Source organism: Melanotaenia boesemani, chromosome 13 (genome assembly GCF_017639745.1).
Source record: "Melanotaenia boesemani isolate fMelBoe1 chromosome 13, fMelBoe1.pri, whole genome shotgun sequence".
Classification (NCBI taxonomy): Eukaryota; Metazoa; Chordata; class Actinopteri; order Atheriniformes; family Melanotaeniidae; genus Melanotaenia; species Melanotaenia boesemani.
Genome location: NC_055694.1, coordinates 15,796,898 through 15,824,507, shown reverse-complemented (window position 1 = coordinate 15,824,507; position 27,610 = coordinate 15,796,898). Strand labels below are relative to the sequence as shown.

General features: G+C 39.5%; 2 protein-coding genes across 4 annotated transcripts in view; one reads left to right on the top strand and one right to left on the bottom strand.

The window, feature by feature from the left end:
• Positions 1 to 8,211, top strand: part of rarga (retinoic acid receptor gamma a) — a 42,526-nt gene extending 34,315 nt beyond the window's left edge. For all 3 annotated transcript variants that reach the window (XM_042003103.1, XM_042003104.1, XM_042003105.1), the window contains 7 exons: positions 1,753 to 1,901; positions 2,140 to 2,281; positions 3,254 to 3,417; positions 3,752 to 3,928; positions 4,226 to 4,430; positions 4,633 to 4,791; positions 5,612 to 8,211. In XM_042003103.1, coding sequence (XP_041859037.1) covers positions 1,753 to 1,901; positions 2,140 to 2,281; positions 3,254 to 3,417; positions 3,752 to 3,928; positions 4,226 to 4,430; positions 4,633 to 4,791; positions 5,612 to 5,979 — 1,364 coding nt within the window. In that variant the 3' untranslated portion in view covers positions 5,980 to 8,211. The remainder of the gene's footprint in view (positions 1 to 1,752; positions 1,902 to 2,139; positions 2,282 to 3,253; positions 3,418 to 3,751; positions 3,929 to 4,225; positions 4,431 to 4,632; positions 4,792 to 5,611) is intronic.
• Positions 8,212 to 10,895: 2,684 nt separating this feature from the next.
• calcoco1a (calcium binding and coiled-coil domain 1a) lies at positions 10,896 to 21,730 on the bottom strand. The gene is made up of 15 exons (XM_042003102.1): positions 21,493 to 21,730; positions 20,378 to 20,542; positions 20,180 to 20,282; positions 17,651 to 17,853; positions 17,259 to 17,471; positions 16,896 to 17,044; positions 16,736 to 16,805; positions 16,458 to 16,613; positions 15,991 to 16,245; positions 15,718 to 15,843; positions 15,408 to 15,503; positions 14,581 to 14,668; positions 14,146 to 14,393; positions 13,818 to 13,909; positions 10,896 to 12,838 (listed from the first exon to the last, which is right to left on the bottom strand). Exons 2-15 carry the CDS (start codon positions 20,507 to 20,509, stop codon positions 12,811 to 12,813), a joined length of 1,959 nt encoding a protein of 652 aa, XP_041859036.1. The 5' UTR covers positions 20,510 to 20,542; positions 21,493 to 21,730; the 3' UTR covers positions 10,896 to 12,810.
• Positions 21,731 to 27,610: the final 5,880 nt, after the last annotated feature.

Sequence of the window (27,610 nt, the reverse complement as noted above, 5' to 3'; positions counted from 1 at the left end):
GCTCTAAAAACTAATGGAAAACACATTTGCCTCCAGCAAAGCAATACTTTCAAAAGAGGAATTTGAATGTGGATTCTGAAGAGTCAAATATAAAAACACATATAAGAAACAGATGTTTTAGAAGCAGGCAATAAAGGAAAAAGGCCTAACATATTTCTGTTATTATCATTAATGAGGCTATAGTGGGCCAATTACAGCAGCTGTTGTAAAAGTGGTGGTGACGGTCAACTTGGTCTTGAACAAGACTTGCCCCCAGGAGCAACTATGTGTCCACCCCTCACCCTCCTCTTTTTTTAAAATCAAATTCTTCTTTTTTACGCCTCCCCTTTCTTCTTTTTGAAGTCTCTCTTCTCTAGTAAAAAGCCAAACTGGTGGTTTTTACCCCAGCCTTGGGTGGGGGGGAGGAGAGAAGAGGGTGATTGCAGGTTAAGTTTAGGCAAGCCCTCTGTGGTTTCCATTGAAGGTGCTGGGGGGAGGTAGAGGCAGTAAAAGTTAGAATTTTAGAGCCTCCCTGTTTTTTATTTTATGATTGGCTTTTTTTACGGGCTGGGAGCTACAGCTGGTGGTGTGAATAGCTGTCCAAGGTGACCGAGTCCCAATAAAGTACTGGCCAGCCGGGCTGGGGCCTCCAGTTCAGCCATGGGACCGCCTTTATAGGCTGCCTTACGAGCTTAGACCTCTGTTAAAACCTGGCAGGGCTGCACTGAGGAATTTAGGGCCAGGAAACAAGAGAAAAATAGGGTTTGTGTGTCAGGGGGTGGTAGGATGCAGAGCTGGGGGTAGAAGTTAGAGGATGACCAAGGGTGAAAGTGTGTGTGTGTGTGTGTGTGTGTGTGTGTGTGTGTGTGTGTGTGTGTGTGTGTGTGTGTGTGTGTGGATGGAAGTGGGGTGCACAAGTGTGACTATGAGTTTGTATGGACGTAGGTTTGGTTTCGTAAGTGTGCAACAGCTCATGTTTCTCAGAGTAACTATGGAAGCCTATGCAGTATTCACTTTGGAATATAATGAAGTGTAATGGATCATAACATGTACGTGACATGAGGAGACACTGACTGTGTTACAATTTGAAAGTCAGAAGTAGAGCCTTACACCACTTTTGCAATCCTCTGTGATTGCCATGTGCCTACTCTATGTGTGCAAGACATTAACATGAGCTGTTGTCAGTGTGTGGAATGAAGAGTAGCCAGCTTCTGACTTTTTGGCTTCAGTAGCTAAATCTAAAGCCTGTGCTTATCAGACTACCTGTCACTCACAAGCACTCTTGCTTACTGCAGTAAAACATAGGTTTGTCTGTTCTGTCAGGTAGTTATTATCCCTTCATTTTGCTGGGTTCAGATGAACCAGCAATATCCCCAGATGTGCCTTTTAGACTTATCTCTTGGTGTGGTAATTAGTAATACAGGTAAAACTTGCCTGTTAGTCATGAATCATATCTCTTTCAGGCTTATATCTTATCAATTTTGCCTCACAGAGAAATAAGCTAAAAATTGTGATTGTTTATCTCAATCCATCTCCAGGCAAAATGTTAGTGCAACCGTTACTTAGTGTCTTTGTCTGACACAGGGAAAGGAATGGCTGTAAGCTGTCATGTCTCAGTACAGTTTGACAAACTCAACCATACACATCTGCTACATGAACTGACAAATGCACACAGGCCATTTGTAGACTGAACAGTAGCTGTAGGATAATGATTAGTGAAAGATCCTACGCTCATGTTCTCTGCTGTTTTTTCTTTTTCTTCTCTTTCTTCAGCGGTGGAGACTCAGAGCACCAGCTCAGAGGAGATGGTACCCAGTTCTCCATCTCCACCTCCCCCACCTCGTGTCTACAAGCCCTGCTTTGTGTGCCAGGACAAGTCCTCAGGGTACCACTATGGGGTCAGCTCCTGTGAGGGTTGCAAGGTGAGAGAAGCCTGACAGGTTATTTTGAGCTCTGCTCTGCTTGAATATATCACATATATCTAGACAGTTTTCTTTCAACTTGACAAAAATATGCTATTTTTCTGTCAAGTTAAGAAGGAGGGAGCCCTTTGGAAAAACTCGACAAAGTTAAATGTCACATCCTTCTTGTGATAACTATAATACACATCATATTTCTCTTACCCTGTCCCCTTTTGTCTCTTGCTTCCTGATGCTTCAGGGTTTCTTCCGCCGCAGTATCCAGAAGAACATGGTGTACACCTGCCACCGAGACAAGAACTGTCAGATTAACAAGGTCACACGCAACCGCTGCCAGTACTGCAGGCTGCAGAAGTGCTTTGAGGTTGGCATGTCCAAGGAAGGTGAGTCCTCAAGAACTAAAGAAATTGAGAGAAACACTTCAAAATTGGGATATTCCATACTTTATCTGTTCGATTTTATGTGTGTGCACATACAATAGACACATAAGGCTGCAGACTTAGTTTTTTTTTTTTAGCTGATCTTTTATTGCTCAGTCAGAAACTCTGGGAAACTATGCAGTAAAGAGACAGAAGCAGATGATGAGTCTACCAGGGGTGGTGATCGGGGCGAGGCTGGGCACTGTACCAATCATATGACTAATCGCTTTACAAAATGAATCTGACTTCCTGTTTCACCACAAAACCTCGCCCCTCTGGCCAGCAACAGACACTGCTTTCATTCATGAAGACAACACAGAAGAAAACAAGATTTAGGGTTATGACAAAAATAATTGCAGCAGTATTCATGCTGTTTGCAACATTAAAGACCCTGTTTTTTGCCTCTTTATTTTGCCCTTTCGCGTGGATGGTTGTGTATACAATAAGTGGCAGTTTCTTGCCCTTCACCACACAGCCCATGGGACATGTATGTGGGTGTAATGTTTGTATGGGATGTGTGTTAAGACCGGGATCACATTGTGCCTCTGCTATTACTGGATATCCTGAGAGGAAGGAAAGTATGGGAGGCGGAGGATGGAGAGGAGGCAGATTGGGATAGAGTAGGTTGGTTTGTGTGCATTGGTGAATAGATAGGTGGATAAGGAAGCGATTGGACGATAAGAGAGAGATAGCTGGTGTCAGTAGTGTCAGTGTTAATGCCAATAGGAGCATTTTCTGTTGTTAGTTTTTGTTTGTACAACAAGCAGCGTAGTGGTCTTGATCACAAACTCAAGATCAATAGACCCTCACTATGCTGTGCATATCATCAAAGACAGAATTAACATTCTGTCACTGATCTCTGAAGCAAAAAACGAGAGGAGTTTTACAAAGTGTTTTTAGATATTTTGTAACTTTATTTTATTCTTCTTTATGCAGCTGTGCGTAATGACAGAAACAAGAAGAAGAAGGATGTGAAGGAGGAGGTTGTGCTTCCTGAGAGCTATGAGCTAAGTGGCGAGCTTGAGGAGTTGGTAAATAAAGTCAGCAAAGCTCACCAAGAAACTTTCCCATCACTTTGCCAGCTTGGAAAATATACCACCGTAAGTCACAAACATATACTCATTTGTCTGATTTTAACCCATGATGCATGTGGCAACATTTTTCAAGCTATGCCATCACTAAGTCTTCCAAATTGCAAGCAAAGACATAAATTTTCCCAACATAGTGGTGGGTTAACTAATTCTGTTCCCCATTAAGCCATCTGTGTGGCCTCTGAATGATTAATGCAACATGTAAATGGATGGTTTTTCATGTGATTGATGAAAAATGTAAATGTGTTGTGAAGGTCTGACACACTGGTCCTTGATGCAAACAGGGCTGCATACTTCCTCTGGTGTAAAATACTAAACTATGGTGGATTTTGTTTGTTTTCAGAATTCCAGCTCCGACCACCGCGTTCAGTTGGATCTAGGACTGTGGGACAAGTTCAGTGAGCTCTCCACTAAATGCATCATCAAGATTGTGGAATTTGCCAAGCGGCTGCCAGGTTTCACCACCCTCACCATTGCTGACCAAATTACTCTACTGAAGTCAGCCTGCCTGGACATACTGGTGAGGAGCATTTTTTGATTACTTTGCCTAGCTTCCTCACTCAATTTTGGAGATAAATAAAAGGGTCCATGTGGAGATGAGAGTATGCTGGCATCTGCTGGACAACAATGGCAGTGTAGCAAAGTTTACAAGGCAATGCAGAGTGTATGGCTAGGTGAAAACAAATGTTTAGAGCTCATGTCAAACTATGTAGTTTCAGATTTATTTTTTCATTTTTATGTTAAAAGCCTAACCGTACCACCTTCACATCACATTTAACTTGATGTTATTATGTTTTCCATGTTGTTATTCTTATAGATGTTGAGAATCTGCACACGCTACACCCCAGAACAGGACACTATGACCTTCTCAGATGGCTTGACTCTGAACCGAACTCAAATGCACAATGCTGGCTTTGGACCACTCACAGACCTGGTGTTTGCCTTTGCTGGTCAGCTTCTACCGCTGGAGATGGATGACACAGAAACTGGTCTCCTCAGTGCCATCTGCCTCATCTGCGGAGGTACTGCAGCATACACATGCGAAAGGATTAAATTAGTCTTAATGAGAAAGTGGCTATTGCTTATCAGTTAATTAAGAAATAAATGTGGTAATGTTTTGCCCAGAATATTTGTTTTCATATGCCAAACTAACTTAAACAGTGCAGAAAATGTATATTAGTGTATTTAAAGAGAATTTTTTGTGTTCTCTATGTCATCTATCAGACCGAATGGATCTAGAGGAGCCCCAGAAAGTAGATAAGCTGCAAGAGCCTCTACTTGAGGCTCTTAAGATCTATGCTCGTCGTCGCCGCCCCAACAAACCCCACATGTTCCCCCGCATGCTGATGAAAATCACCGACCTCAGAGGCATCAGTACAAAGGGTCAGTATTTAGAGTACTTTTAAAGAATACTTAACTCCAAATTTGTTGCTATTTTTCAGACCAGTTTATGATTTTTATGCCAGGAAAAATAAAAGATCTCCCTCTAGTAATCAACAAACCTGGATTTCTGGTTTAAATCTTTTTGTGTGTGTGTGTGTCAGAATGTCTCCGCCACTTTTCACCTTCCTTTCAGCTTAAATTTGGTTCTAACATTAGTATGTCACAGTGTTGATAATTTTTTCAGGTCTAAGTTGAAAGAGGGCATAAGGGTGAGAGTGGTTATATGCAATTAAGCTAAAGCATCTATTGTTAGAAATGTATTTTAATGTTCACATCAATGTTTCATGAGTGTATTATTAAATGAAAAGAAGAATTAATGTGTATCCATTGCCTTACAAAAAGCAGTTTATGTCTACAGATGCTGCAAATTCCTCACTTTTATGTTACAACAGTAGACTAACTAGTTTTAGAATATTCCATATGCATTATTTTTTGGCTACTGTAGATCTTTTTCTACATGCTTTGAAGGGGATGTAAAAGTAGGATAGGATATCCACCCATCCATCCATCCATCCATCCATCCATTTTCTGTACCCCTTATTTCAGTTCAGGGTCATAGAGCCTATCCCAACAATTAGCAGACCAGAGGCAGTGTACACCCTGGACAGGTCACCATTTTTTTGGCTAAAGATGGTCATTTGGTTACAAGAATCTATACCAGATACCGGATTCTCCAATGTCTGTCTTTGGGCATCTTCATTTGTATAGGAGCAGTGTTGTTGAGACATGCTTATTAATTATCTGTCAACTGTCTTTCTAGGAGCAGAAAGAGCTATTACTCTGAAAATGGAGATCCCAGGGCCAATGCCTCCTTTGATCAGGGAGATGCTTGAGAACCCAGAGGCCTTTGACGACCAAACTGAGTACAATGAGAGCTTGCCGCCCCCGCTGCCACCACCACCCCCGCCACCACCAGCACTGGTCCTGAAGCAAGAGGCAGAGGATGAAGATGACAGCTGGGCAACAGAAAACGGCAGCGAGCCATCACCAGAAGAGGAAGATGAAGACGATGATGATGATGTGGGAGATGAGGAGCGAGATAGGGGCTCGGACAGTGATGGGGAGCCCTGGGGGGTTTTGGATAACTTAGATGGGTCAAGGAAAGGCCTTGTTGGGAGAGCGCAGTGAACAGAGCATTTCATGCAGGGACATACTCACACACATACAGGTTCTACACACACATTTACATATAGACATACAGCACAACCTCACTCTCCCACCTTAAAAAAATGCTGGCCTTCTCTTGCCCCCCCCTCCGCTCCATTTACTGCACATCATTGTGTCTTCCTCAATGGAGCACAGCAGAGCCTTAAGTGCACAGACACTTCTAACTCAGGCCACATGGTCCATGACTAGTGAACTCCAGAAAGATAAAGTCAAGGGGAGATGGCAGTGAACCATATGAACTCTTGGCATAGCCATGAGGGAAGTTAACGTGACAAAAAGAACTTAACCTCTTTGAGAAAGCTAAATATTTCTTTTATTCTCCCACTTTTGTTGCTGTTTATATCTAAATAGGGGAACTGCCCAACCAGACACCAGAACTAAGTAATTGATTTTCTGATGGATTACAACAAGCACATTACAAAAAAGAGTACAGGACAAAACCAAATTGAGTATACTAATCTTTTGTTTGTCGTTATTGCTTTTGAGTATTGTTTTCAGTTTTTTTTGAGTTTCTAAATAAGTCCATGCATATCTATATACCATTATATTTTGTCTTTTATGTGTTATTCTGGTTTCATATATGAATCCTTTAGACAAGTTTTTCTTTGAAGAGCTTTCCTGAGAAGATATTCAGAGGGAAAGAAGGGTAATTAGAATTGGCTGGGTCTTCCGTATCAGCTACATATGCTCAGCTTGGGCTTCTTTGAGCACTATTGCTCACTGTGGGTGTCAATGATAATCAACCCAGAGGACTATTGTTATGTTGCAGTGACTTAATCAGTTTCTGTTATCAGGGAATTGGCATTATTCTATTTTGCTGTAGTTGCAGCCGATTTATGCTGTCAATGCAAGAAGTATCTTTGTGCCAAAGTTAGAAAAAGTTATCTATAGAGCTTGAGTTCGACTACTGGCAGGGACTCCAGCTATAATCAGGCAATCCTCACAGCAAAGTGCTCCCTCTTACATGCACTAAGGATACACCCTCAAGTTTACAGGCAGTGTAAGCTTACAGCAAACACACACACTCTTTCCATTTTATTTTCAGTGGTAGCAGATGTGCCGACCTGGCCCAGAGTGCTGCGATGTAGATCTAGACTTGACCATATATGTAGCACTTTTGTGATATTCTTTTCAAGTAAGGCACATCTCACCCTACTTAAACAGTAGAGCTAAAATATATTCTTGTTGGCATGTCAGAACTGATGATAACATTATGAATACAATCAACCTTAGAGCATTCCCCAGTGATGTCAGTAGATGAATTCATACGGCTAACACCAACACAAACCTCCACACATAGCAGTGTCACATGCATCAACACAGTGATTTAAAGGCATATGCAAACTGTAAACAGGAATTCTTATGGAAGACATTATAGAATCACACTCAGGGCTTTTCAGTGAGGACCAAACCCTAGCTGCTTTTTAGGCATGCTAGAAACAGGCAATATTTATATGTATTCTTGATTATGTATGGATTCTCAAACCCCTTTGTGTATACATAGAAGGTAGCAAGTCTGAAAACCAGCATGGATGCCAGATCAACTCTTTAGAAGTGGGAAGCGGATGGTCATCATCATTATCATCACTGCCCCACCTACTCTTACGCTGGCATCCATGTAGCAGCCTGCCTTCTCATCCCTAAAGCCATGATCTCATCTTGTCTTCTTGTTTATATTCTCCCTTCATTTTGAAGAAGAGCATAAGATTGTGTGTTCTCATGTTTCACTTCTTTTTTGCCAAAATGTTACAGTGAGAGATCAGCTGGGAAAGCATGGATGATATAAAACATAGTTTTTTTCCGTCTCTCTTTTAAAGCAATATGAACATTTCTCTGTAGCAGTGACACTTGTCTTCTGAGCATGGGCAGGTCTCCTCATTTTTGTTGTTTCTGTGTGAGTATGCGTGAGTGTGTGAATGCTTTAACATGTTTTCAGTCATTGGGGTGGATGTCCTTGGCATGGTGCTGTCACACAAAAATTCCTGTGTGATGAACTCATCCCTCCTCCCTCTGCTGGACTGTCATGATGTTAGTGATGGTAATCCTGGCAGAACATTGAGATTATTTTGTCTTATGTTTTTGTTTTGTTCAACATGGCCATCATGTTGTCTACCCTCTGTTTATGTCAACTCTTGTCATACAAAGAAAAGCCATATAAACAGTAAAAAGGCACAATAAACTACTTTTGTGAGAGTAGTGGATGTTTTATTACATTTTCTCCCTCTTGCAGGACAAGTGATTGTACATGGATATAAAACAGGCATGTCTTACCATTCATTACCAAGGAGCAGCAGTAGAGGGAGCGCTTGTACTGTGACTGCAGGGTGTGCTTCAGCAGCATTGTTCAATGCATGGAGAAGAGCTGGGTCTGTTGGGTCATGGATAATAAATTACAGCCTCCTGCGGAACAAGGACATCAGATAAAGGTCTGCTCCTAAGATTTGTTCACCCTGCTGTTAGAGGGGAGCAGGTGGTATAATAAAAAATCTTTGGAATTGGTCTTTCCTATAGTTCTGCTTCACAGTTAAAAAGTGGAAAAGCACATTGATCTATTTATTGGGAGATCTTTAGAGCAGTCTACAACATGTAACAGAAAAAAGAGGGCCTCAGAATAATGCAACTGTAACACCCAAAAGGGATCCAATGAAAAAGGAAGTCATGTAGTGACTGATAACATCTGAGATGAGCGGAAATTAACAAGACGCTAAGACATGTAATTGTAATTTTGTGACAAGCATTTTCCCTCAACTTCTCATGCTTCATACATTATAGGATTAATTGGATAAAAAGGTAGATTAATCAATGGTAAATCCTAAGTGACAGCCATGCGGGGTAAAAAAAAAAATTATGTCTTCACTCAGTAAAGTAGCCCAGCATGGACAAGAAGACAGTCTCATGGATCTTGGAAACTCTTCTACAAGAGCAATGAAATGAAATAGTATTGTTAATGCTTTACACTTGACTCAGAATCACCACATTTAATGTCAAAAACTTAAGCAATAAATGAAAAAAGAACCTAAGATGTCCTCTAACATTTTCAAGTTGGCCTTGTAAACATCACCAAAACAATACCGAACCTAACTATATCACAATCATGAAGATGATCGTCTTATCTTATTCGAACAGGAATCCTTTTAATAAAGGGCTGCTGATAGTAAACATCTCTTTTTCCAGGATGCTTGAGTGGGATACTAATTCCTGATTTTATTAATAGAGAGCCGAAGAGAATCAGAAGAGGGTGATAAACAGAGATGAGATTCTATCAATTATACAATTGCTTTAATTAACCATTATTAAAGACAGATCAATAACACCAGACTGGAATTAAAATAAGGCCCATACATTATACACTATTTTACAAGAAACAATCAAATTGCCTCATATACTGTGAACGAGTCAGGGCGTTGCCATGGTAACCCATGGAAAGACGTGGTGCATGCTTGGAGGAATTTAAAGGAACCCGTTTAATTTCTGTATGCTCATCTTTACACCTTAGAGATGCTTAAGTAACGACTTTGAAACTGAGATATAAAAATGATGGAAACATAACTAAATTACATCTGTATTACAACTAAATGCAAATATAATAAATAGTTAAAGGGTGGAAATGCTCATGTTGTTCTTACAGCTACAGGCCATCAATTTCTCACAAAAATAGTAAAGAATCCATAAAAATAGGTCACAACTGCTGGACGCCAAAGAAATTCAGTTGAATATTTAAAAGCTAGGAGAGACCCTGCTCTGAACATAGGCAAACTGCAGTGGTGCCTGAGTCAATACACAGGAGAGATAATGGACCAGCAGAGGCTCCAGCTCCTTAGAGAGTGATCAGAAGGATAAAGCTCAGTGAACCTAAGTGCTCATGGCAGTAGTAGCAGAGGTAGAGTCTGGGCTCAGAGTATGCTAGAGGCAGAGAGAGGAGAGAGGGAGGAGGTGCATGTGACCTGAGTTTAATGTGATATAAAAAAGTGTATTTTTCTGTGCACCTAAGGTTGAAACAGAGAGATATACATGACATATGCTGGCTGTGTGGAGTTGGGGGCAGGGTCATCATGTGAAATAACATCATTTATAGTGTTCTTCCTGCTTGGGTCAGAACAGACAAAAAGGACATATTTGTCATTTGTTACAAAGGCAGCATGTAGACAGAGTGTTTGGAATCAGTCAAAGGAAGATAGGAAAGGTGAAGGGAAGGTGAGAAATACTTTCAAGTGCAAAGACCATAAATTTAACACCCTCCTCTACATGAGCAAAGAGGCACACTGACCATCCTACAGAGAAGGTATGGAGAAAGTGAAGAAACAGGTAGGTATCTGCTGTTGAGTGGAGCATGTGGTGGGAGGGGGAAAAAGAGGAAATAAAATTTGGGGAAGGTGTGCTAGTGCTGGGCAGAAAGGCGTTGGGGTCATAAAAACCAGGAGATGTGTTCTGGCCTCTGGCTCTTCATATCTTTTACATTTCTAATTAAAAGAGATAAAGAGTGAGGGAGTCATCAATCCCACAGTGATTTCCCAGTTAAGGTTTTAGAGGGGGCTGTAAACTAGGCAGCCCAGCATCATTGATTTTATAATTAGCTATCGTCACCTCAGACTTCAGATGGAGGGAGTGTGGTAGGAGGGCAGGAGAAGAGCTTAAATGAGAGAGCAGAAGACTGCCAGAGGAGTGGGAAGGCACAAGGATGAAGATGACGAGGTCAGCCCTGAGGGGAGCCAAAGGTAAGTAGAACATTCAGAATGAGAAATATATATAAAACAGACAATGAGCCAAAGGGGAGTATGGCTGTGCAAAAAGAAATTGGACAGTTAATTACCAGTGAAATGTCATGTAAAGGATCAAAGTGTTGCAATAATCTTTGGCCAGAATAAAGACAAATATGCCCCTGTGATGAATATATTTTTATTGAGCTGAACCTCACCCAAACTTGTTACATGATGGTGAATGGAAATACAAAGAAGTGTACATGTGGGATAACATTCACACACACATTCAAAACAAACCATAAGCCACTGAAGCTCTACTGCAGTGTGTAACGGGGAGCACTCACAGTGGATACGACAAAAACACCTTAAGACATAAAGTCAAAGTACAACTACAAACCAGGACAACAGATGATACATTTTGTGTGCCATCTTTTGGAAAAAGAGAACACAGCTTAAAAAACCTCCAAACCACTATGTAGAGAATTTAACATGTAGTGTAACCATGGCAACACAAGACCACTAAGAAGATGGAAAGACAGGTACTTCTTTGACTTAAACAATCCTCCTGGTTTTTAAAATCTTTTGCATATTAGTTCATATCATTTAAGCATAACCAGCTGGTATCAATCCCTTTCATTAGCACCAATATCTTGCAACATTTTCAAATATTAAATTTAATAAGAGTTCATATGAGTTTGAAAGCAGAAAGTAAACACATCAAAGGTAGATAAAATATGAGTAAACACAACACAGAAGTTTAGAATTGTGATAATGATGATAGCACACAACTGACATACTAAGTATACATGTATCAAAGTTTCATCTAAAAACTCTTCCATAGTAAAAATTAGGGTGCAAATACAGCAGATAACATCAAGCATCAAGGTATCTAAAGCAAATCTTCTTAGACAAGCAAGGAAAAGTTTTGTTTGCAACATTGCACAAACTCAACACCTATTTCAAACCAAACCAGGATATAGTTTAATTGCAGCATAACTCAAATGAATTATTAATAGAAAATCATGAAAAATGCATACAGTATTGATTGAAAGGCAGGCAGCAAATTTTATTAGGTAGTATATTTGCCGTAGGGGGAAGGAGAAAATACCAACACCTAAATGCTGATGTCAGAATACGTGAAGACAATTTCCTCTGACTACTACTTCATTATTTTAGGCACAAATTTAGAACTGCATTACTATAAATTCAGATTTTTGTATAATATAAATTGTAGTAAAGACTAATGCTAAAGTATTCAATTGAACATCAAGTGAATTTCAGTAATTATAAAAAGCTAAATCTTGCTTTATTAACAAAGAGATAATGCAGCTGATTTGAAAGCTAGTAAGCAACAGTTGTCTAATAATGATGATATGTAGTTTCTGATGGATAAGTTGCACGTGGCATCTATCTTAACAGACATTAATCAGCTCAATAAGCTTTTTTTATTCAAGTGTCCCCATCACTAAATCACCTTAACTGCATCTGCATGATAATTAACTGCTTATACGTACAAGAAAGTGCATATCAAATCTTAGTTCTGAGTAAATGGAAGAGAAATATGTCATAAAACTACATTATTGCAATATATTTTAGCATGATGCTGTATCATTGCTTTATGCTGCCATGAAAAGTGTCTAAAGCAGCGGTTGAGAATTTAATGCTAGAACAGAGTTTTGACATGATTTTCAGTTGAGCCAGGCCTGCACAAAACATCATAATTACAGTGCCTGACTCCTAATCACAATTGCCATAAAAACGACATAGCATCCATCGTAAAGCTCTTGACATTGCAATGATTCAACAGAAATCATTGTGCTACAGCGTGCAAACTCTTAAATGCCAGCAACCATGCCTAAAAAGCCTCCTGCTTCAAACTGCGCACCAATCTTAAATTTGTCAGAAGCATGGTGTTGACCTGCCATCACTGGCAAAACAGTCAGGAGAGGAAAATCAAGGTTGACAGCAGGTATGGTGTAATTGCATATTAACAATTTGTCTGTGTTTTAAGTGAGCCGTTTATGTCCTCCAAAAAAGTCTTCCTCATATTGTCTTTGATCAGTTGCTGTAGCCATGGCTGGATGTCCCCCGGTTACCAGAGTGAAGTGTCGGCCAGATCACTGCAGGGAAGACAAGGCAGTGTGTGTGTGTGTGTGTGTGTTAAAAACTGAAAGAAACATGCATTCTGGTTGAAAGAGGAGGCTAGGCTGTAGGAGTGGGTGAGTGGGAGAGCGAGAGCCTTAATGATGCTGAAAATTGGCCCGTGACTGCGGTACAACCCTCAGGTAAATCATTACTACAGCTTGCTGTCAACTTGTCTGTCCCCTTGTCCTCCCTCCCCTCCCCCCACACTCCGACTGTGTCTCAGTCTCCCTCGCTTCACCCTGACTCAACTTCTTTTACGATGTCATATTCAAAACTTTCATCTTCTACCCACAGACACCCTGTCATCATAAATAATATGTTGCATATGCTTGTGTGTTTGCAAGCTTTTAATTTATTGTGAAACTTCTCTGTGAAGCCAGAGACTGAAAGTAGCTAAGTATATTGACTCAGGAGCTGTGCTTTAAGTTTTGGTACATTAATGCATTTTTCCATTTTCAAAAAATAGCAAAATTCCAACTCTCCTGTATTTATGTAGTAGTTTTGTTCTGTGATTACTTTGCAGATCAGGACTGACACACAAATTGTTGTCAACAGGAACATGAAGTTTGCTGGAGTTGAAAACCAACACGCATAACAAAAAGGATATCTGCTGCTACGTCTAACCTCTGTTTTCATACACAGTCAGAAGTTCAAATCTCAGTTTTTCTACATTAAATCTTCAGCTGTGCTCAACTTGTTGCGATTATTACATCATCACTTGTTTGGTAATCTTTCACCTTTCATTCAGGGACTACCTTTCAATTTATTTTCAGTTCTAGCAAGATATTGTTTCTGCATTTCAGAGGCTCTAATACCAGCACTTTGAATGTAGGATCTTTCAAAGGATATATATGTGAAGGCAAGGCAATCAATTTTCCTCTTCCTTTGTGTGTTTACATAATTACATACATTATGTTCTATGAATAGTTATGTGTTTGCAATGGTAGGTTGTACCTTAGAACATTGTCTGTGTGCTCAGGCAACAAAAGTGCTGTTTCCTCTCCTGAGCTGTTCCTTCCACACTGAAGTGGATCAGCTTCCTCCTCCTAAATACCAGAGGAACACACACACAAAAATACACACATGGACACTTAACTCCAGCAGCTATTACAGTCTAATAACTTGCAGACTAGCGACCTAATTGCTTCCATGAGATAATGTCTATATCAAACGACCCACTGCTCATGTTTAACTGGAGTGCTTGCTTATCAGCACGAGGACATAGCTCATTTTCAGTATCATATATAATTGCGCTGTGGTGATAATAAAAAGCGTGTCTCACCGAATCAGAGCTGTGCACCACAGTGTCAGGGTTAGTCTGGTGTGGCAAGGAGAGTGGGGCAGGCTGGCTGATGACCACTGGACTTCTGTCCACCTCCCTGGGGGATGGAGGGGGAGTTGTGAGGAGCAAAGAGTCTGGCTGGCCCTGTTCACACAGACTGTAGTGTCCCAGAGGTCCTGGTGGATTGAGGATCTGCAAAGCCTCTGGGCTTTCATCTTCAAAGTCAGATGACACACTGTCAGGACACTCTGCAAGGAGAACACATAGGAAGACACAAGAAAAAGAGGTCACTTTTATTTTAGAACACTGCTCTTGACACATGCAACATATGGCATACTGAACAATATTTAAAGTTGCTCTTGAGTGATAGCTGATGACACTTTTATTGTTTACATCTGAAAGGCATATAGTACATATATGTGCTGCTTAATTTACCTGTAGAGGCAATCTGAGCAGCATCCCATCTGGCACTGGCCACTCTTCCCATCTTCTGCTCTAGCTGACAGATGTGCTCCATCAGTTCCTGTAGTGGAAAATAGAGGCATATCACAAGCCATGGTGGGACTTCAGCGGCAATAACCCTTATAAGGTTTGACTTCTTCAAGCCAAAGCCACAATATGTGTAATAAAACTGTTATATAATAAACACAAAAAATACAACATTTATTATTATATAAATAGGACTATCACTGTATAAATAAACATTTTAATCTTTTATCTATATTGTGTGCCACAGACTGCCTGCAACATTCCCATCTGGCAAGTATTAAAATGAAGCTAGACACTGATTTTAAAAACACTATCTACTTTGCCTGTAGCTGGCGAGTGTGATGCTGGTTAGCCAACAAAAACTATGCAGGCACATAACAGCCACAGCGCTGACTGCCCTGAAATCCACAATTTTATATTGCACTATAAACAATTTATATTGCACTATAACATGAGAGCAACAACAGAGAGACGATTCCCAACACCTGGGACGCTCACAGTACTAGTATACCTGTTGTTATGCTTCAAGATAAAAATTTGTTGTTGTAACCAAGATATTTAGAAAAGAAAAATAACTAGCCTTTATTTAAAAAGGTAGCTAAATTAGTTCCAAATTAAAACCTAAACCTTAATGGCAACTGACATGTAATTAACCATCTCAGACAGTATATACTTACATTGTTAAATGTAAACATCAACTCACAAAGTAGCTATGTTTTCTCCACTTTGAACAATTTCTGCTCTCATGCAGGCAATCAAACACAGTTTTGAACCTGTTTCTCTGCTAGCAGTTGCTCCTTCTCCTTTAGGGCAACTCTCAGGCTAGACTTCAGCTCCTGCAGCTCTCTGCGGGTTTCACTCAGCTGAACCTGTATGCCAGATATAAAAAAACAGCAGGATAAAATATATCATAACCATTTTAAAGATAATGTGACAAATAAGGTGTGAACAGTTTAACTGTTGCACAATTCTCATTGTAATTTTTGACATCTGCCTCTTGTTCGTATCAAGTTTGAGTGCCCTTACTACCATTTAAGACAAAGCACCTGCCACATGGACATAAAACAATATACTGTCTCTCACTCGATTGCAATCTTTTTCTCGTCCGAGCTCAACTTCAAGCTTCACTCTGTCCATCCTTTCCTCCCGCAGCCTCTCCTCCATCCTCTGCATCTCTGTATTGAGTTTCTCCAAACACTCCTGGTTCATCTGTTGGCATGACATACACCCAATAATTACTAATTCTGGTTAGAACATACCGTCTTCCCCACTTTAATGCAGGAATGTCTATGTACAACTTCTCACAACTAACGCCTCTAAATTCTTGAGACACTAAGCACTGTAACAATGCATTACCTCAACAGTGTGCTGAAGATTCTGCCTCTCCCGAGCCCATTGGGCTCTTCCCTCTCTCAGGGCCAAACTGGAATCTGCAAGCTGAAGGGTGAGTTGGGCAGCCTGCAGACGGGCCTGATGTAGTTCAGCCTGCCCATGATCCCTCTGGGCTACCATGGAACTCAGATCACTCTTTAAGCCTTCTGCAGCGCGCTCACTCATGTGCAGACGCTCCCGCAGGCTCCGCATTTCCTTCAGTGATGTCTCACTCTCCGTCTGACAATGAGAAGGCTTACTTATTGACATAGGTGATATGATATGAAATGTCTACCATTACAACAAAAACCAAATGTAAAATACCTCCATTATTTTTTAGGTTAATTCTAGTGAGGTTTTAAGATGTACTGAAATAATAAACAAGCGATATTCACCATACATAACATGTTTACTTGACAGTGAAAATATACAAAGTCCAAGAAATGCCTGACCTCTTTCCTGTGGGCAGTTGTGAGTTTCTGGGTGAGGGTGGTGATGGTGTTTTGGAGCTGCAGGACACTGGTGTCTCTCTGTGCGAGGGAGTTCCTCAGGCCCTGGAACTCTTTAGACAGACTCCTGAGTTCTGCCTCTGTCTGTTCCAGCTTTATCTAAGACAAAGACATGCATGACCCAGATGGGAAAAGTCAAGCAGGGATACAGTCGAAAAGATCAGTAGAAACATATTTTTTTTTTTTTTTATGTTATACAGCATGTGTTATGATCTAACTACCTGCAGGCTCTTTCTCTCACTCTCCTCTTCTTTTCTCAGAGTGCCTGCCCTCTTGGTTCTTTCCTTCATCCTGCACACACACATTTGGTTATGAACAATCAAAACTATTCACAAAACCCTAATAAAACCAAGGGAAGAAGAAGAAGAAAAAATGTCAAACCTCTCCAATTCTGTCTCTCTTTCCACAGCTCTCCGTGTCAGGTTTTTGATGTCATCCTCTAACTCTCTGATTCGCACTTCACTTGCCTCCCTGGCATCCATTAAAGCTGTTTTCTCCTGGGCTAGTGATACTCCTAATGCCCGCTCCTCCTAAATAACCAGAGGCATTTTTTCATTTTTTATTAGGTTTTACGAGCAGTAATTTTAATACAATAACGAAAACAATTTCCTGTATTTCTGTTGAGGGAAATCGTTAAAGTAGAAATTTTCTGAGAATAAAAGCAGGAGAAAGTATGGAAATAGCAAAGGGACGAAAAATTTCTTAAACGATGTGGGCTATAATTTGTTTCTGCCCATACACCACCTTCTGCTGCCTCTTCATCCCCTCAATCTTCTCTAGACTCTGTTTCAGCTCTTCCTGAAGTCTGCTGATATCACGTTCCAACCCTCTCCGTTGTCTGTCCGAGGCCTCCCTTGCCTTCTTGTACTCCTCCTTCTCTCTTTCCCTTTGCTTTTTTGATGCTTCCTGTACCTGCAACAGCTCAGCACGCTCTCGCAGACAGTCCTGCAGCCGACTCTGACAACAAACAAGAAAAACACGGTCGTGCTCTTGTCTTTGTGGGGCAGCAATAAATAACAGTACTGGTTCTTCAGGATGTGTGTTTTACCAACAGTCATTAATTATGCAACCTGGAAACTATCTCACCCCAATATCTCACTGAGTGTAATTGTTCCAGTTTCACTGTTTATGCTCACCTGTAGCAACTCGGCCCTGGGCACAACCAGCAGCATATCTGTGCCTTCCTCCCCGCCATGAGACTCTTCTTCAAGAGCTACGAGCTCTTCAAGTGGCTTTGGTGCACAAAAAGTGAATTCGGAGCTGTAGGAGCACACTTCCTCTTTCGCGTCGATATAGACAAACACATACTCTTGGGAGCTGGGCTTTGGCAGGTAGGAGGCTACAATGGTGATTAAAAAAAAGTTTAAGTTACAGAAAAATCAAATAAAATAGAAAGATAATTGTATTTTAAAATAGTCCTACTTTTATTAGGCTTTACGTCACACATTATTTATTTGGAAATTAGGTGTACCTAAGTCAGGTCATTCAATTAAAAATATTAGGAAGCTTTGTAAAATGAAAATGAAAAAGAGCTACATTGGCTTATAGATACACTACCGTTCAAAAGTTTGGGGTCACTTCCCTATTGAATCCCATGGCAAAGTGACCCCAAACTTTTGAACGGTAGTGTAATTAATCAGATTTTTTGTTTCATGATGCACAAAGTGTTTTCAATGAGTGACTGACCTAAATTGGAGACAGGTCACTTAAGCACCCAGACTCTTTTATCACAGAGCCACGCTGTTGTGATGTATTCAGGAGGTGGTTTATTTTCTGTAGCATCATATCTGCTTTGTTTTTTTTCACCCTGCCCACAGTAAAATTTTAAACTGCATTTGTGGATGAAACTACAAACTGTAATCACTGCAATTATTTTCTACAGGATTTACGAGTTTGTGCTTTAATATCCATAACAGGATTATATCAGATTTTAATCCGTAGTTTTGTGAAGATCACAAAGAGAAAGCATTATTATTTTATTGTTAAACAATTTGCTCATGCAGTATTTAAGACACAGCCTCTTTGAGATATTCATGTTTAAGATTCAGTCTGACCTGTTGCCAAACAAAAACATGTCTGATCTTTGATTACACATAACAGATTTAAAATGTGTAAATTTTTTAAAAATAAATAAATAACATTCAATTACAAAAGGTATTGAAACAGGCATTTGATATGTAGTTTGGTCCAACTTTAAATTAGATATATAAAGTAAATTTCAACATGATTATATGTACTTGTACATGTAGATTAAAGACCTGTAGGACATGTTGTAATGCACCTTCTAGGCACAGGTGGCAGCTGATTAGTCACCTTTACAACAAGATATTGTAAGGATTGTACTTCTGCAGAATGAACAACATGGCTGAATGTATGGGTAGCCCAATATATCTGGCCAATATGTGTGTGTTTTTTCCATATTACTGTGGGAGAGTACGGTTATCCAATCCACCATGCAGCTCAAAACATGAGTGAACACCAACAAGAGACTATTATATTATTAATCTGTTTGTGATAATGTGCTCCTGGATTTCTGGACTTCTCACTGATTTTGTGTGGTAACTGCGATTTTAATTTTTTTGCACTGTAAATTTTAACCAAAGAATTGTTTCTTCATTAGCTTCCATGAGCTCTTGAAGACAATGCACCAAGTCAGCAGCCATTATTGTTCTAAAACAGAAATGCCTGCTGGAACTGAAGCGAACCACTGAAAGAACTCTGCCCTGTGGAGTTCACCAGCTGATACTAGCCCTACTGCCACCTTCAAATTTGGAAGAGAAACTGCAACAAGGCGGCGTAACCTTACGCTTGAGTGCGAGAGCACATTTCACCAGTGTCAGCTATGTCGGCTCTACTGTACGCAGACGCCATGCGAGTTTATAAGTTCAGCTTTAGAGAATGCTGGAGCAGATGACGTTTAACCTCTGGCGTCCTGCCCTGAACGCTTTGGCCTTATCTATCCTCTTAAATAAGGTAACTTAGGATATTTTTTCCCCAGCACAGGTGATAAGTTTTTTGATTGGTGATCTCTTTTGAATTTCTATTTGAAGCTACATTTAAACGGGCAAGAAAATGGACTTGATAAATGACATAACAACATTTTATTAGCTACATGCAGTCTTCTTCTTCATGCATCATTGGTGATGAGGAGCACTCAGCAGTTTTTTTAGACTTTTTCATTTGTTCCTCTCCCTAGGAATTGCATTGACAGTATGCTGTAGTTAGTAATAAATCACTGCCTTAGGTCAGTGCTGCACCTGTTGCACGCGTGTTCCTCACAAAGAATTTCTCCTACTAGCTGGCCCTGACACATAGGACAACGTGAACACTATATTTTCCAGTGAGTAGTAGCAGTCAGCAGAGCAGCCTTTGAGCCATTCACCCTCATTATCCACCCCCATGCTTACTAAAGAAATAAATTTAAACCATGACAAAGGCAGTCTGTGTTAAGAGACCAAGCTAAGGAGGATATTTGTCTGGTGCATAGATTTTTTCTTCCACATATGTGAAAGCACTATTTAAGACAAAAAAAAAAATAAAAAAAATAATACCCCAGCTCACAAGTTGTTAGCTTTGGATATACACCACTATTAACATTCAGTATACCACATATTCTGTGAAACAATGGAAAATTATTATTGTTTGAAAATAAGGACAATGAGTACCATGGAAATGCACACAGCAGTTGGCATATGTGCCCTCTTGATAGTCAGCTGGGGCCAGGGCCCAAACAAAGGTTTCATAGTCCTTTACTGATGACCATCCCACCTGAGGGAAAAAAACATGTTAACTGTTATTTTTCAGTTAGATATATATACTCTGTATTCACTTGATTTTAGTGACAGATGTCAAGGTTAAAGTACTTTGAAGAGCCCGATCCAATCTTTGCTGGTCCATTTATGCTGTGAGCTTAGTGTGTAGTGACAATCGACTCTGCTCTGAGGGAAGTAACTGCAGCCCACGTTTCTAAACTCCACCTGCCAAGCCTTGTCCATGGCAACACAAAACAAAAGCAGCTGCTTTTGTACCTAACAGCAAAAAAAGAAGAAAATGAAATTGTTTCAGATTATTTACTACAAGTTTAAGGTAGAAACTGACACGTTTGGTTAGATGTGCTGATGGTGAAATAGGTGAGAGGTGACAGCTGGTATGCAAACATGAGCAAGCCAGGAGTCTGTGAATATTTATTCAGTGTAAAAGATAGCCTGACTGAGTGCACACTTGAAGAAAGGACACCAGAGCTAAACCTGGGTGACAGGATGAGCTTTGAGCAACATGACATATCACAGCTTTGTCACTGTAGCTATTTTGGTCATCCTGGAAATCATTTGCTACTGTACATCATCACGTGCAAACATGCTGGACGAGGTGTTTGGGGCTCAGATTCCACACATATACACATGCCATGATTTTGGAATCGCTTATTCAGCTGCTTGCTTGCAGAAAGCATTATTAATTTAGCATGGTCACATGACCTCTATACATATAGATCATATATGTCCAACTATGTGCTGTAATAATGGATTATGTGCGACTTTTACATAATTATATTTATCTTCATCTAGTCTAAATGACAGGAGTTTCTAGTTTTCTTTTTTAATAAAACACCCTAAACTTACATTTCAAGTGGGGAAAAGTGAGTCATGTATTTACTCAAACTTAACGGTCGAAAATCACAAATCAGGGACGAAAAATTAAAGCAGCTTTCTGAAGGTTCTTATTTTATAGCGCAAGGCTTTAGGCCCAAACAGCAGCACATGTCGAGGAAACAGTTATGCATGTCGACGCAACTTCAAGAACAATCGTGGAATAACACCCATTGCAGACTTAGGATATATAGGTTAATCATAATTTTCCAGTTAACTATATTAGCACAAGGGTAAAACGGACCGGACCAAAAGAATAAGAAAGAAAGAAAAGAAGAAAGGGGGAAAAAAAACATCTGCGCACATTAACTCGTTATTTAAGTCTAGCTTACCTTTATAGCTCACTCTTTGCAAACGGTCTAACCGACCTTGTGTTTGGGAAACAGTCGGTTAAACAGTTTGCAAAAAAGACCAAAAGGGGAGTTGGAACACGTCCAGTACAGCCGTGCTTTTCTTCTCGGGCTTTGCTTCTCCAGTAACCCGAAACAATAACAAAAAAAAGAAAAAAAAAGCAAAACACAAGCACGACAGCGTCTCCTCCACCGCGGAATCATGGGAGCTGGTGTTCACAGTGTAGTTGGAATTGTTGTACGATCACCTGATTAGAACTACAATCCCCAGAATAAATGTGTAGTGGCAGAGGACCACTGGACGTAACGTGATGCCGTTGTTTTTTGCATCGGAAGTCTGCTGGAGAGCCGCTTTTCGTCTAACAAATCCCCCAATAAAAAAGGGCAATGTCTTGTTCGCGATGAGGTCAGATAACCAGAAGCAGTAACTTGCATAGAAGTTATGGTTTTAATGGTTTTAAGTTAGCCCATGTTTTAAATTTAGTTAGTCGCAATTCTCTGGTGTGAGGCAAATGTCCTTGTCTGTCTTTAATCGATCTGAGACTCATGTGCCCTTAAAAATTCCAACAAGCTTGTAGTAAATCGATGATCAGATCAGATCCGTTAGTATCAGTAGCCTACATGCTCCAGATTTGTTTGAAAATTCAGGTCACCCATTTTTCCAAATATTGTTTGTTTATTAGTTTATTTATTTATTTTTTACAGGGACAACGTACTTATAGACATTACTGTAAAAGTACGAGTTAGCCAAATGCACTCCCTGGACCGAGGTTAAAAAAAAAGTTCAAAACCAGAAACAAATAGCTAGATAAAATCTCACACATAAACAAGCAACAATGACTATATATGTATATATATATATATATATATATATATATATATATATATATATATATATAAAATAAACAAAAAACATTAACAATTAACAGTATAATCTGGAAGTTGTGCTTTTAAAGTGCCCAATTTTGGCAATTGGCTGACGTCGTACTCAGCGCACTTTAAAGATTTGGTCAAATTTAAAGGTTTGATGACATTATGATGCTGGACAGTAGATGGCAGTAGACCATCTTAGGTTCAACTGCAAACAATTCAGATTTCCAGATGCAGGCCTTTTCCTTCAAACCAGACCCAGTCGATTCTCCTAAGGTTCCTCAGACTATCCCACAGCTAATTTCACATTACCTCAACTAAATTTGGGATATCTTTTTTTTCTGTCTTTTACTTTTATGTAAGAAGGGTTAAAATACAGACCAAGCTCTGAAAAAAATAAAGTAAAATAAAATAATATATAAACAAAATGATTAACTTCTATTTTATTTTTGTTATGCCTGGTGGAATTGATCATTTTCAGAGATTGCAGCAAACAGTAAAGTAATTGACTGACTTAGTAGCCAGTGCCCCAGAAGTGAGGATACAATAATGAGATTTGGTGAACTTGTAACTTTATGGATTGTTTGTCTTGTACCAAGGCACTTATAAAGTTATAGATAAACCACATTCATACAAATTGGTTTTGTGTCTGAATGGCTAACAAATTTTAATTCAAGGTTTGAGTTATTAAGTTATCAACAAGACGAAAATTTTATTTGCATTAGTTTGGCTTACTGCTTTCACTGAAAAGCAGGGATCATATAGCAGAACAAATATTTAATATAAATATTGTCACATTTACAGGCATTGCAGTTTGAAAAATACCAATCTTATCTTACAGTTATTGACAAGATCATATTTCCATTTGCTTGATAACTTATTTCTACTCATTGATGAGTCAATTCAGCCACAGAGTACTTTACTCTTCCTCCAATTAGTGAGCCCAGTTTGGCTAATTTAGTCTCTTGACGACACTATAAGGATGCTTCATGTAATTTTATGCCGAAGGACAGTCGATGTTGAGACCCAATAAATTGTGTTTAAGTGGATTAATAGTGTGCTGAGCTTTTGTGAGCAAAGGGATAATGAAAGTAGTGTCTCTTTTGCAATCATTGCAGTCAGATAATTAAATCTGTTCTACTGCAATGACTATGTTATACAGTATCAATTGTTTACAAGTGTGCTGTAGAACAGGGTATAAAGAAATAAATATAAAGGGTTGACCTCTTTCAACAAAATTTAGACTACAATATACCAAAAACTCTCACCACTATCTTTGTTTGTCTTTTGCAAATTATTTACCGGGTTGTGGTATTTTTATTTAGGAGCACATTACAGCATCTCTCAGATAGTCTTACCTTTGAGTGGTCACTGTGAAAAGGGGTAAGAAGACGTTTGTGCTGTTGCAACACAAGGCTTTGCTGCGACTTAACAACCCAACAACCCAACTCTACCCTTAGAGCGTACACACGTACATACTCACACCTTCTAAATCATTATACACACAAATAGAAATATATTTAAATATATATATGCTTTTTCTTTCTTTCAGAAGAGCTTACACATTGACACATTTGGTTGCTTGGTGGGGAAAAAAAGAAAAACACTTAACTGTTCTGGCATAAACCCTTCAGCATGCTGTTTATTTATCGGTTTTAGAACTACTCCACACAAATTTAATCCCTGTCATCTGCTGATTTCTAGCAGCTTGGCTTGGAATTCCTCTCAACATAAGAAAATGGTATAGCCCCTGAGTGCTACTGCAGTTTTATTACCTGAGGTGGTTTGTCTGAATATAGCGTACCACATGCCTCATTCTAAGGGAATGGCAGGTATGTGTCACTAGTCATAAATTGCAGCTTGCCTTGAGCAGTAATCAGTTGCCAAGGAAACCTCAAATGGGATTATGACCTTCTGTTGTGTATAGGCGAGTAAACTGTTTGAGTTGTCAACATCCAGAAGAGGAACATAAAAGATTTATGTCAGTAAACAATTTATTTTCTCATCACACTAAATTAATGTGTGATGTGTTGTGTTGGAATAAAACTCTTAGAAAATATGTCACTGATATTTTTTTCCCAAAGGTATTATTCAAAGCAATATAAGTGATTTAGATTTAAATCTTGACAATTACGCTGAGGTAAGTGATGCAATCAGTGGGTCTTTGTGACCATGTAGTCAAGGAAAGGCATTGGAAGGGTAGAAAACAAAGAAAGAACGAGAAGCAGAGTGGCTAGAAGGAGGACAGAGTGTTGGGAGGGTGGAGATAGAGGAAGGGGGGGGACAGAGGTATTTAGTATGCACGGCCAAGCTGCCCCATCTGCTTAGCGCAGCAGTCCCTGTCGTATAACTGTCTACAGGCCGTGGGCCACATAAAGAATGTCTCAGATTTGATGTAATTCCGCAAAATTAATGACAGCTTTACTCGGTATGGGCCGTGAGGGAATGATTAGTGTTTGATCGTCCATCTGATCAGTTCTCTTGGCTGGCTGCAGAGAGATGCTCCAGTATTTGCTGGTATGCTGTCTATGGCATGCATACATGCACACATAGATACACCTTTCCCAGAATAATTTTCTTTGGGCCCTCATGCTCTAGTTTTTGTGTTTGGCTCTGCTCTCCCTCAACAAACACAACCAATATCTTGTTAAAATCTCTGTACCGTGACACTTCACATCAAGATGAACATCTACTGCTGGGCTGCATGCAGGTCCCATTGGTGATGTGATTGTGTACAGGGCACTTTTATATCAGGCTTTGTGCTATTTCAAAAGAAAGTGGGCCAAGCAGCATCCAATTTAGAAAACTCAGAGGTCACAGTGTGACCTTTTACAAGATATTCTTTACAGCACCTGTGATTGGAATTGAGTATTAGTTTTTAAAAGAGATGGGGAATGGATTGAGAATTTGAAGGAAAAAATTGATCCATTGAATGGATTGCTGGCGTTGGACAAGTGGAATACCTTTCTTCCTTTTAATTCAGCCCCACCTCAGTGGGCCCAACCCCCATCTTTTTCTCCCTCTTGGGCTGCTGCATTTACAAGCGAAGGGGGCATTCTATTTTACAAGTGAGCCTGGTGGGTCTTGGTGTGCTAGCAACATTAAAATTGAACTTGTCTTATCTGTGCAAACCGTGAGGCTTTACATCAGAGGCTGTCGTGCTGCTGCCATGAGGCTCCTGTGTGCTTTTATGTAATGTGGTGCAGTCAAAAGCCCAGTGGACAATTAAAGTAAGCTGATAGATAAAGAAGTGATTGAAGACCTGGATGTGAATTTTATGGAATACTCTGTAGACTTGGGAAAGGGTGATTCAAGAGTTTATTTTTGTTAACAAGGACAGATCTAATACATGACATTTCTAAAACTGACCTGGAGAAAAATGCAGTTTTCAAAGTTGTACCTATTTTGTGCTGACTTGCATACAGCAAAACTAATTTCCCATCTGACCATTAGCACTCTGGTCAAAAACCAAGCACACGAGCCTAATTCAGCAATGGCTTCGGGAGGATTGTGATTCTGCCAACACAGATTGTTGGACAGATTGGCAATCCTTTACTGTGTGTGGATGAAGCCACCCCCTCCCTACCCCAAAACTGTAGACCATTATAACAAATGACTTGCAAAAACACCATTAAAATAAACAAAAAAACTTGTTCCAGTTCAGTTTCAACTCAGTTCATTATGCTCTCTGTTTTCCTCTGTATTTTTCCATTTTTGTACTCCCTTCCATAACACTGTCTTTCCAAATTATTTGAACGTGTTTCCTCCTGCCTGGATCCTCCCCTCCCAGTCGGTATCCTCTGAACTCCTTTCATTTTACTCCCATTCTTGGCCCAGTCTTCCTCCCCCACTGCTTTCTTTTTCTCCCCCTCATTTTATATTTTTGGCTGAGCTGAAGACCTTTCCTGGTGCAGTGACCTTTCTGGTTTTAAATTAAGCCCCTCTGCGGTATGTCTCTCTTCATAGACCGCCAGTTACGAGCCTTTAGAGAACCGCAAAAAAATAACGATTCTGATGAAATGGCCCCTTTAAAAAGCTCTTCCAAATTCCTTTTACATTTTTCTTACCCTCTTCCCCCTTCTGGTTGCATTAATATTCACACTAATGAGGAACATCCTAAAGATCAGACCATGGAAAATGTTTGACGAGACACGCACATGCCTGTCCACATGCACTTCATACACACACTGTTGGTCATTACTAGTGGGTTCTAATCAAATGCCATCCATGTTTAAAGTGATTTATGAAATCTGGGCAGTGCATGGTTGCAATGTGGTTACTTAATCAGGAAGAGACCATTTTTCAATGGATAACCCAGTTTGTGGCCTTTTAGAAGAGCTCATATTTTACATTATTTGATTGATAGGCTTCTGTTAAATTGCATTTAGATGATAAAGAGTTCTTACTCAACAGAGGTCATAGTGCTACAGGTAGTTCTATATTTGTCTAGGTATGTCACATACCTTCTCCATACAATGACAACAGACCCCTGTTGTGTTAGTGATGAGCCTCAATGCAGTTTTGTTACACAGAGTCTCCCAGGGGCTGAAGAAAGTGTGAGACTGTCCTTCATTGTTTTTTAGAAATGTGGACTCAGACTCAGCTGGCAGAACAACTCCCAAATTGAGTAGAAATATCATTAGTTGAAACATCATCAGAAAACAACAGTGGTTACGGGGAATAAGTACAATATTTAAGCTCAACAATGGAAACTGATAAGACTGTTTAATGTCCCATAAGAAAATGTTTGCATTAATTATTATTGAAGCTGAGTCTCTTCATCATACAAAATTTGGTGAGGATGTACCAAACTATAATTTTAAGATTATCTTGGCTGTATCCTTATATATCCTTACATTTGAGAAGAAATATATCTGCAAGTTTTACTGTAAATGGCAAAGATGGTAGCTTCGTTTTTGTCATGAAGGCCAGTTAACTGATCCACGTTACTTAAAATGTAAAATAATAATAATAATAATAATAATGATAATAATAATAATATTATTAATAATAATAATAATAATAATAATAATTATTATTATTATTATTATTATTATTAGTAGTAGTAGTAGTAATAGTAGTATTAGTATTAGTATTATTATTATTATTATTTGAAAGACAAATAGTAGGTTGAAAACCTGCCTAGAAATTCTAGCCCTTTTGTACATTTCCATCCTTTTTTAATTTTTGAATCATCTTGTCTTGTTCTCTCAGTCATTGCTACATGTTG